Source organism: Nansenia antarctica (assembly GCF_963989245.1).
Source record: "Nansenia antarctica genome assembly, chromosome: 4".
In the NCBI taxonomy this organism is placed as follows: Eukaryota; Metazoa; Chordata; class Actinopteri; order Argentiniformes; family Microstomatidae; genus Nansenia; species Nansenia antarctica.
Genome location: NC_137689.1, coordinates 76,583,933 through 76,596,275, shown reverse-complemented (window position 1 = coordinate 76,596,275; position 12,343 = coordinate 76,583,933). Strand labels below are relative to the sequence as shown.

Here is a 12,343-nt window from a genome sequence, read left to right as displayed (position 1 = left end):
CCCATAGGGCCTATAGGGTTATTACGGTAACTCAAAGCTGTGCTTTCTACCCATAGGGCCTATAGGGTTATTACGGTAACTCAAAGCTGTGCTTTCTACCCATAGGGCCTACAGGGTTATTACGGTAACTCAAAGCTGTGCTTTCTACCATAGGGCCTATAGGGTTATTACGGTAAAGCTGTGGTTTCTACCCATAGGGCCTACAGGGTTATTACGGTAACTCAGCAGGAAGCTAGAGAGTGAGGACCAGAGAGAAGCGGCATTACGAGCCTCACAACCTTGAACATGATCAATATTTGTTTATGTGGAATCACACTTTCCACTTTACCGGATTAATATCCATTTACTTAATTATTACCGTAATTCAAAGTAAAAATAAATACTGTGTTTGCTATGACGTCATGTGTCCCTGTCCCCTATGCGCTGTTAGTGTTTGTTGCAGCCGCTTGTAATCACCTCAGCTTGCTTACTTGTGTTTTTTGTCAAGTGTGATGTTGGGGTACCTTGTCTCAGCCACGTGTTCTTAGAATATTTAAATGTTTTATTTTAACTAATGACGTTACTTTTCAGGATGCCATGTTGCAACTGGCCAGGGACTCCAGCTGAAAATTAGCCGATTAGGCTAACGCTGCCTTTTTTACTGTATTTTATATGGTTCATGTATTTGGATTGTCCTCGATATAATAAACTAATAAACTAAACTAAACTGAAGCTCAATGCGTAGCTACTAAGCTAACTAGCTAACGTTAGCTTGTAATTTGCAGTTTGCATATTGTTGTAACTTTTTTGATCTCGATCTTGCTATATATAATAAAGGCCTGAGTGTTGGTCCAGCACCACTGTCTGTGTGTTAAGAGTGTTGGTCCAGCACCACTGTCTGTGTGGTTGAAGATGCTATGAGATGACAGAAGCTTTTGTAAACAACGTCGTTTGTCAAATAAATAACCTGTCAAAAGACGTGTCACATGACGGCTTCTCCTCAGAAATTAATATAAATGGAGAACAAATATAAATAAATAATAATAATAATAACAATAATAATAATCAGAGAGGACTGCCTGTTGTTCAGAGCTCGTGATTGACAGAGACGGAGATGCCCTTCTCTGGTGGAAATCAAATGGAGCCTGAAAGTATCAGTATGTTTCAGCCCAGCAGGCCAGTTAAACACCTAGAACAGGCCTGGAGAACAGACAGTTAAACACCTAGAACAGGCCTGGAGAACAGACAGTTAAACACCTAGAACAGGCCTGGAGAACAGCCAGACGCTGCGGTCTGTAGGATGCGGTTTTATGGCCATTTTCGTTTCTGTTATGTATTGTTATTTTGTTATTATTTGATAAGCCTACTCCATGCTGTGCTTTTAATTTAATCCATTTGTACTGGATTGTAGCCCAAACATTTGTACTGGATTGTAGCCCAAACATTTGTACTGGATTGTAGCCCATACATTTGTACTGGATCATAGTATTTTACATGTAGAGGTTGTGAGGACTTGTGTGATATTACCTTTGTTCACTGTCAATGTTTTGTTCACGAAAATGTGTCCAAGGATGATCCTTCGACTGATTACTCTTCATGGACACACAGCTGGGGGCAGAGCTGCATCCTGATTGGACAGTGCTGTAACACAAGACAGGCCTTTAATATGTGTCTCAACACACACACACACACACACACACACTCACACACACACACACACACACACCACACACGCACACACACACACACACACCACACACGCACACACACACACACACACACACACACACACACACACACACACCTAGTTCTGTCCAGTGCATGTTACATGTAGAGGTTATTAGGTGAACATGATGTTACCGTGGCTCTGTGTCAAAGTCTCCTGTAGAAGAGTCCCTGGCCTGATCTCTCTTCATGGACACACAGCTGGGCTCAGAGGAGCTGCATCCTGGCTGATCTGAGCTGGAATACACATGGAGATAACTCACTCTATGAGTTAGAACACACACACACACACACACACACACACACACACACACACACATACACACACACACACACAGGTTTCTCTCTCTCCTCTCACCTCAACGGCTCCATGGTCAAATGATGTAGTGGCAGCCAGTCCCACACATCTGACTCCCCGGATCACAGGAGAGGACTGAATCAGCCTGAGAATCACAACGTGAATTTAATATAAAGACACACACACATACAGTACTCTCTCTCTCTCTCTTTTTATCTCTGTATCTCTCTCTCTCTCACACTCTCTCTTTATATCTCTCTGTATCTCTCCCTCGCTCTCTCTATCCCTTTCTCTCTCTCTCTCTCTCTCTCTCTCTCTCTCTCTCTCTCTCTCTCTCTCTCTCTCTCTCTCTCCACGGCCTTAACGCCTTCCTCACAGTCTTCCTCACTAGTTCCTATCTTCACAGAGAGAAGCTTTATTGGTGTAATGAACTCCCACATGACTGGCTGTTACTCTGCTCACAGTTCCAGAGTCCACAATCAGATACATCCCTGCAATATGACACCTGTACACTAGGACCAGACACTGAACCACACAAGTGGAGACAGATCTAGAGTCATGTACACTAGGACCAGACACTGAACCACACAAGTGGAGACAGATCTAGAGTCATGTACACTAGGACCAGACACTGAACCACACAAGTGGAGACAGATCTAGAGTCATGTACAATAGGACCAGACACTGAACCACACAAGTGGAGACAGATCTAGAGTCATGTACACTAGGACCAGACACTGAACCACACAAGTAGAGACAGATCTAGAGTCATGTACACTAGGACCAGACACTGAACCACACAAGTGGTGACAGATCTAGAGTCATGTTCAATCAGACTGGCAGGCTGGTCAGTTCAGCTCACAGACAACAACAGTCTGATGCACCTTAAGAGTGGGTGCTTGGATTGGATGTTCCATTGACGTTTCTGCACCACACAATAAACATGACATCATTCTGATCATAAAAGAACGGGGTTATAAACATGAAACAAACATGAAACAAACATGAAACAAACATGAAACAAACATTTGCACTTACTTTTAGTGAATGGTTGTGGCCCACTGCCTTCTCCAGTCTGCCTTGTTCTCATCTGGGAACCCAGAATGGAGTGACTCTAGTCCAGTTGTAATCTTGATCAGAGAGACTTTACCATCTGGAGTTAATCATCAACTCATGGCTGAATAAGTCTGTTACTGAGCTCTTAGTTCAGGTGTTCATAATCAGATATGTCCCCATAATTATAATCATTATTACAGATATACCCCTGGATTCATGCTGGCATTAGTGGCCTGAGGAAATTTGTGCACAAAAAAGCTGCTATTAAAATACATAATGATGAAGAAAGAAAATCACTCATATTGACATTCCATATGCAGATAGTTTATGACACACATGAAGTACTCTCTGTCTCTCCCTTTGTCTCTCCCTTTCCCTCCCTCTCTCTCTTTCCCTCTGTCTCTCCGTTTCCCTCCCTTTCTAAGGTTTCTGTCTTATATTCTCATAAACATAGATTAAGACTGGTCTAAGCCTTAGACTAGTGTTATATTCCCATAAACATAGATTAAGACTGGTCTAAGCCTTAGACTAGTCTGATATTCTCATAAACATAGATTAAGACTGGTCTAAGCCTTAGTTTTATATTCTCATAAACATAGATTAAGACTGGTCTAAGCCTTAGTTTTATATTCTCATAAACATAGATTAAGACTGGTCTAAACCTTAGACTAGTCTGATATTCTCATAAACATAATTGTGTCCATATAGTCAAGGCTTAAAGTGGGAAAAAATCCTGTGCCTGAAACTTTTTCTTGGGGAGGGGGTCACAGTTTGAGATATTGGGAGAGCGGGTACAGAAGACAGCTTCTTGTCTCAATGTTTAAATGCATTAATACTATTTTATAGTCAATACAAAATATATGTCTCAATGTTAAAATGCATTAATACTGTTTTATACTCAATACAAAATAAAATAATATATTTAGATGTCTTTAAAAGAACAAACTGATTAAATCTTAAGGCCAAACTGATTGCATCACTTATTAAGCCACTATCACTATAACAATAGATCAATAGATCTACATCAAGTAGAATACTGATGACTAGTGACCAGTCAAGACCATTGAGGGCTGACGAGTTGGCGATGTTTACTTTCCTGCTGGCTAGGTGTTGTGTTGTTACTGTGGCCAGATCATCATCAAAAAATCGAACAAGAACATTGAGGATTTTGTCCATGTTAAGATTAGTAGCTTCGTCGATATTCATTGAAAACGTTGCTTTTTTAAGCTTTTCACACAGCCGTTTTTTCAATTCTGGGACAAAGGCCATGTGTGTTTAAATAGCTGGCGTGCTGATTGGAAACGGACAGCTTTGTCAGTGCATTTTTGTCTTCTGATAGCTTCTTGCACAAATCGACGAGTGGCTGAGCCATTGTGAAAGACAGATCATGTTCAGCTATAAACTAGTGATGTTACGCTCGACGCAGTAGTCACGACACGGCGTCGATCTTCCGACACAATGTGCGTCGATACAAATGTATCGATGCTTGTGTCAAATGGAGAAGGGTCCAGCTGCATCCTTCGTTTGGCGACACCCGGACGCATGGAGACCATATTTGGTTCGAGCGCGTCATCACAGAAGTAACCGCGAGAAACCGCGAGATTTTGAAGGATCTTAGAGGACCGCGAGATTTTAAAGGACAATGGCAAATACAGCTCAGGTGAGAATTTCGAAATATGATTAATGAACATATAGTTATACATATATGTATATGATTAATGAACGTTATAGTTTTCATATATGTATTTAATATTTAGGTTGTTGGATGTGTTACGCATTTGGCTGTTTCGCACGTAGTTTTGTTCATAAATCAGGCTTGGCTAACTGGGTAATCCTATGTGGTTTAGCGTTATCAGATATGAGATTAGATTCAACTTTATTGTCATTGCTGAGTACAAGTACCAACAACAAAATGCAGTTTGGCATATAACCAGAAGTACAAATAGTGACAAAACAAAGATAATTATATACAGTTATGAGCTATGTACAGTTAATGTATTTCTATTCTATTTTTTATTTATATCCCCCCTATTTATGTCTATTTATGTCTAATTCTTGTTTTTTATTTATTTATCTGTGGACTGTGTTTCCAATAAGAAAGCCATGGAAATGTATAAATGTGGACCACAGTATGACTTGAGGTAAGCTGGAGAGTGCTAATACAATTTCCATGACAGTTTGCAACCACTGATGCATGTGAGTTTCTTAAATTATTTATTAATCACTTCTTTATAACATTTTGTCTCAACAGTGAGAAGCAGCTGTTTGACCATTACATTACATGGTCGAAAATTTGAGCGAAGAAGAAAAAAGGAAGCTGAAAGACCATAGAGACAATGGTGGAACCTGAAATGTGCAGTAATTGTGTTGTTGTTGTTGTTGTTGTTGTTGTTGTTGTTGTTGTTGTTGTTGTTGTACAACGGGTTGATCAGTCATACAACTCAACCAATGAGCATGAATCCATAACGTTAAACGTTAACAAACTACATACATATATACATTATACATATACGTGTGATTGTTAACAATTAAACATGTGGAAGTTGTACAGAATGATGGATGTGATATTTATACACCGTAAACTGCACTGCCCCCTGCTGCTCATAGGCAGGTAGTGCAGCTGCAGGCTTCTTGTAAATCACGTGATTTCATAGAGAGAGAGAGACACACAGAGAGAGAGAGAGAGAGGAGAAAGAGAGACAGAGAGAGAGGAGAAAGAGAGACAGAGAGAGAAAGAGAGACACAGACAGAGAGGGAGAGAGAGAGAGACGGAGGGAGAGAGAAAGAGAGAGAGAGGGAGAGAGAGACAGAGAGAGAGAGAGACAGACAGAGAGAGGGACAGAGAGAGAGAAAGAAAGAGAGACAGAGAGAGAGAGAGACAGAGAGAGAGAGGGGCGCTTAGGTGGCGTAGCGGGTTAAGCGCTGACCATGTAAGATTCCGGCCGGGGACATGTCCTGCATGTCATCCCTCCTCTCTCTCTCACCCATCCTTCCTGTCTAAATCTTCACTGTAACTGTCAATAAAAATGAAAAATATGAGCCCCACTCAGACTTTTTTTTTTAGAGAGAGAGAGAGAGACAGAGAGAGAGAGAGACTGCCTTGCACAGCAGTGATTCCCACAGCATGTTACTTTGGGGGGCCCCCCAAAGTATAATGGCTCCCCCCAAAGTATAATTTGTGCTCAGTGAGTAAAAAAAACTTAAAAAACCATAAATTATACTTTGGGGGGAGCCACCCATAAATTATTTTATCATTTCATTCACCAGTTTGTATATAGTTAAAATAAAGTTATCCGGTGATTGACGATCAGATACCAGTGTGGAGTTGTCTGTCTTAAATTTGATATAGATCATGTTCTTTGTTGGTTTGTGAGGATGTTCATACACACTTGGTAAGATGTGTGTGTGAAAGAAGACCACAAAAAACAGCAGTGACTGCTCTCAGCTGTTTAACACTTAAAGACCTAGACACCATCAGTTGTAGGTTGTCTGAAGTGCAGTGTTACTATGAAAATTCACTAGAATGCAGGAATTGAGAAAAAAAATCTCAACATTTTTCACGGGGGGGGCCCACCACGAGTCGTTCCCCCAAAGTATATTTCATTTCTGCGGGAATCACTGCACAGCATTACATTGTACACTGACATCCCCAGATAACACCAATCCCGTCTGAACAGGGCTTCCTGTCTGAACAGGGCTTCCTGTCTGAACAGGACTTCCTGTCACGGTTCAAATCTTAACAAAGCACCTACAAAATAAGTAAGACAACACAGACTTTATTTCAAATTGGTTTATTGTATTTGATTAGCTGCTCCGTTTCAACATGTCCACATTAAACCATCGATTATTGTACAACCGACATCTTCCTTGGTTGCATTAAATACATTTTCCAGTGACATTTTCACACAGTTTCTGAAGAGTTAAGGATTGGAAACCCTTTGAGGACGCGTGTTGAAGAGATAACGTCTCCCCCCCCCCGTGAGAACGCGTGTTGAAGAGCTAACGTCCCCCCCCCCTGTGGGGCGCAGCAGGGGGCCTGGGGAGGGAACACACACCAGCACGCCTGACATTCGCACGCTGAACATTCTCAAACATCGCAAACAATTGTTCCAACACGGACGCCAAAAATTATATACTTTCATATCTCATAACTACTGACCATCGAGACGGGAGGTCAGAAACAACTAGAGGCATTTCATATTCCTTTTACACTTAAAAACAGTAATATTCTGATGTTTTACAGACCAAGAAACACACAAGGATTATACACACATTGGACTTCAGAGTAAGTTACACAATACATGGGACCCAATGAACTACTAACTTAGAACTGGAAAGGAATTTAAACATTTTTGTTGGTGGACCATTACTACCAAATATCTGTTTCATTTAAATGTATATTTATACCAGAAGTGCCTGAAAATCCATATCAAGAGAACTTTCAAAGAAAGATGTCTGATTTAACCAATATAAGTAGTTACACTTAGTTTTGTTTGCACAGACAGGTGTGAGGTGGTTGGTGCCAGACTGTTGGGCTGTGAACATAGAGCTTTCTCAGAGCACATGTGAACAGAGCTTTCTCAGAGCACATGTGGTATTCTTACCTAAACACATGCACACACTTCCACCAGGAGGAACATACAGAGAAACATAGTTACCATAGTTACCACTGCTATCTCTGTTTGGACATGCACTCATATCAACACTCAAAAACAAAACCAGAACGCGCTTAATCTTAAGATATTAAATACACACACAAATGGATGTAAAGGTTACATGTTAGAAAACGTGTGCCTTCCACGTTGTATCAGTACTAGTAAAGGTCTTCACTACTAGTTAGGTACATCTTACTGTGAATGTCCAGTAACTGTTTAGCAAACACTAACTTTTACTTCTTCCGTAGCGCAAACTAGTATAGTGCAATCTGTTAATAATGTGTTCCATGAATGAGATAAGAAATACAGTGTAATCAGTCATATCACCCTGCTCCCTTGAAATGCAGAGCTGTGATGTTACGAGGCGGCACAAGGACCCGTGCTGACAGCTTCTCTGGGAGGTCTGAGCATCAGCAAGTGGAGGGGAATTGCGATGGAAATGAAAAACAACAAACCAACAAAACAAGCTGAGCGTATAGTACCATCGTTGCTGAGGATTTAGCAGTCGCCGTAAGACACAATGTCCCTTGTGGACATAAGACACAATGTCCCTTGTGTACAGGAGCGGCCATCTTGTGAAGGCTGTCTGAAGCGACCTGGCAGCAACACACACAACGACAAGGCGTGACGGGCAAGAGGAGGAACGAACGCACGCACGCACACACACTCACTCGCGCACGCGCACACACACACACACACACACACACGCGCACGCACACGCACGCACACACACACACACACACACACACACACGCACACGCACACGCACACGCACACGCACACGCACACACACGCGCCCTTTCCCTGGTCTGTGGAGGTCAGTCAGACGTTCAGCTCCTGACATCACTGCACGTAGTTCTGCAGAACTCTTCCATCATATAAGATTTTATTTCTTTATTATTATTATGAACTCCCTAACCGCCAAGCCTTCAGACAGGTGCTGCAGTGCTGATGAGGACAGACAAGGATCACAAACAGCATCAAACAAACAGGATCAAACAAACAGGATCAAACAAACAAGGCTTTGGCGGCAGCAGCAGCTGGGCTGGCGCCTCACTTTCTGTTTGGGGAGGGGGGCGTGGGGAGGAGGGCGTGGGGAGGGGGGCGTGGGGGTGTGTCTGTTTGGGGAGGGGGGCGTGAGGGCGTTTCTGTTTGGGGAGGGGGGCGTGGGGAGGGAGGCGTGAGGGCGTTTCTGTTTGGGGAGGGGGGCGTGGGGAGGGGGGCGTGAGGGCGTTTCTGTTTGGGGAGGGGGGCGTGGGGAGGGAGGCGTGGGGAGGAGGGCGTGGGGAGGGGGGCGTGGGGGTGTGTCTGTTTGGGGAGGGGGGCGTGAGGGCGTTTCTGTTTGGGGAGGGGGGCGTGGGGAGGGGGGCGTGAGGGTGTGTCTGTTTGGGGAGGGGGGCGTGGGGAGGGGGGCGTGAGGGCATTTCCCCTCGGGGGGTTGGCTGGCGGGAGTAGTGGCGAGGCGGCCAGGACCAATGGCAACTTCCTGGCAGCAGAATGGGAGTGTTTCCTCCAGAGGGCTCAGGTGTTCTCAGGTGTTCTCAGGTGTTCTCGTCGAGCCCCCCCGGCTGAGAAGACACGGCCCCTCAGGCGTAGATCTGGCCGGGGCGCGTGCTGTCCCCCCCCCCCCCCAGGCGCTCGGGGCTGGCCTGGTGTTTGCTGTCTTTGGCCTTTATGACGCCCACGTAGTCGTAGATGCCGACCTCCAGGTTCCTGGCCTTCAGCGCTGCAGAATGGAGCTTCTCCAGGAAATCAGGCATGCCTGTGAAGGAGGGGAGACACGCTTGGTGACCAGGAGACAGGATGAGAGAGAGAGTCCTTGTCTTCACCAGATCCTGTTTCTGATCACCACTTTGTATCCTTCTCCCTCCCCCTCAAAACCACCTCTTCCCTGTCAGTCTCCAACCACTCTAGACCCTCTCGTCGCAACCTACGTACCCCGTCCCCCATCACCCTCTCTTCTTCTCTCCTATCCTCCCTACCCTCTGTTGAATCCTTCTCCCTTCTATCCACTGACTCAGCATCCTCCACCCTCCTGTCCGCTCTCTCCCCATCCTTCGACGCCCTCTGTCCACTAACCTTGAAGCCAGTTCGATCCTCTCCTCGAGCTCCCTGGCTCTCTGAAACGCTACATGCTTCGAATAGAATAGAATAGAGTTCAGGGCAGCTAAGAGGAGATGGAGAAAAAACGGCCTCCCTGACGACCTAAACCTCGATCACTCTCTCCTCTCCAACTACGCCTCCTCTGCATCAGCTGCTAAAGCTTCCTACTATCATTCCAAAATACATTCTTCTGCCTCTAATCCTAGAAAACTGTTCTCCACATTCTCCACACTCCTCAACCCTCCTCCTCCCCTTACTCCTTGTCTGCCGATGACTTTGTCACCTACTTCAAAAAGAAGGTTGATGACATTAGCAGCACCGTTGCCCCTCCTCCTAACACCCCTTCCAAACTCTCTGCTCGACACTCTGTCTCTGGCCTGTAATCTTTTCCCCCCCTCTCCCCTGAGGGGATTCTCACACTGATCACATCTAAGCAGCGGACCACCTGCCCTCCCGATCCCATCCCCTTCCCTCTTCTCCAATCCATTTCCCCTGACATCCTTCCTTACCTCTCCACCGTAATCAACTCAACGCCTCTCCTCAAGAAACCAACCCTTGACCCGTCTTCTGTCCACAACTACAGACCGGTATCCCTTCTCTCTTTCCCTTCCAAAACCCTGAACGTGCTGCATCTCATCCTGTCTCCTGGTCATCATTCATTCATTCATCTAAACAGCTGACTGACTATCTCCAGAAGATGGAACACCCACACAAACCCACATTCTGGTTTGTTTAACACTTTGATTGATTGATTGATTGAAAACCTTTATTGTCCCCAATGGGGAAATTTTGTTGTCAAACAGCTCAGTTAGGGCAGAAAACATTCAGTACAGAAAACAGAAAAACATTCAATAAAAAAACATAAAACAGTGCAGGCTCAATAAGTAAAAAGTTCCAAAAGTTCCATCTCCAGGTCTCCCCCACCCTGCAGGGCCTGGTTGTAGAGTCGGAGTGCAGCTGGAATAAAGGACTGTCCAAATCTTTTTGTACTTTGACGGGGGAGAACAAATCTGTGGCTGAACTTGCTCCTCATCCCTGCCAGCTCGCAGTACATCGGGTGGGAGGGATTGGCCAGCATGGCCGCCAGTTTTTTCCCCATCCTCTGTTCTGCCACCACCTCTAGGCTGTCCAGCCCGGTCCCCACCACAGAGCTGGCCTTCTTCACCAGTTTGTTTAGCTTCGCAGCATCCCTGGCACAGATGTTTCCACCCCAGCAGGCCACGGCGAAGAACAGAACGCTGGCAACCACCGACTGGTAAAACATTTGCAGCAGCTTGTTGCAGACACCGAAAGACCTCAGCCTTCTCAGGAAAAACAGTCTGCTCTGCCCTTTCCTGAGAAGAGCCTCGGTGTTGTCAGTCCAGTCCAGTTTGTTATTAATTTGTACTCCCAGGTACCTGTAGGAGTCCACCCTCTCGACTTCCACCCCCTTGATGGTGATGGGGGCTGGGGTCCTTCTCTTCCTCCTAAAATCCACCACCAACTCCTTTGTTTTGCTGGTGTTAAGCAAAAGGTAGTTGGTGTCGCACCACTGCACGAAGCTCTCCACCAGGGCCCTGTACTCCTCATCCCTGTCGTCTGTGATGTAACCGACGATAGAGGAGTCATCCGAAAACTTCTGCAGGTGGCACTGGTCGGAGCTAAACTGGAAGTCGGAGGTATAGAGGGTGAAGAGTAGTTGTGGATCCAAGCCGTCAGGGAGTCCTCCACACACATCACTGCTAGTTTGTCAGCCAGCAGTGATGGCTTGATAGTGTTAAATGCACTGGAGAAGTCGAAGAACATGGTTTCTTGTTTACTACATCATTCCATGTGTGTTCTTTCATTTCGTACTCACCCCTAGTACACAGTACTCACCCCTAGGACACAGTACTCACCCCTAGGACACAGTACTCACCCCTAGTACACAGTACTCACCCCTAGGACACAGTACTCACCCCTAGGACACAGTACTCACCCCTAGTACACAGTACTCACCCCTAGGACACAGTACTCACCCCTAGTACACAGTACTCACCCCTAGTACACAGTACTCACCACTAGGACACAGTACTCACCCCTAGTACACAGTACTCACCCCTAGTACACAGTACTCACCCCTAGTACACAGTACTCACCCCTAGGACACAGTACTCACCCCTAGTACACAGTACTCACCCCTAGTACACAGTACTCACCACTAGACACCATCCAGCTGACACAGTACCGGGGGAAGACGGTCTGCGGGTCGTCGCTGTAGGTCAGCAGGTAATCAAAGCCGTTCTGTGAGGCAGGACAACATGACAAGGTCAGGTACCACACACACACACACACACACACACACACACACGCACGCACGCACGCACGCACGCACACACACACACACACACACACGCACGCACGAGCAATTTACAACAAGTACATTTGTCTTAAGTAAGTGAATCATCTCTTCACCAGGGGCCAATGGCAGTCAATCACAATGCCACAGAATTACTGTTTATGCTTGTGTTTATTGACAGTAGAGAAACTGTACAGGGGGGTAGAGGGG

The 12,343-nt window shown here is 45.3% G+C and overlaps 1 protein-coding gene across 1 annotated transcript in view; it reads right to left on the bottom strand.

Moving 5' to 3' along the window:
• Positions 1-8,990: 8,990 nt before the first annotated feature.
• The window catches only part of stard7 (StAR related lipid transfer domain containing 7), a 10,137-nt gene continuing 6,784 nt past the window's right edge, over positions 8,991-12,343 (bottom strand). Inside the window, exons 7-8 of the mRNA XM_080528500.1 lie at positions 11,994-12,078; positions 8,991-9,475 (exon numbers count right to left, since the gene is read on the bottom strand). Coding sequence (XP_080384626.1) covers positions 9,300-9,475; positions 11,994-12,078 — 261 coding nt within the window. The 3' untranslated portion in view covers positions 8,991-9,299. The remainder of the gene's footprint in view (positions 9,476-11,993; positions 12,079-12,343) is intronic.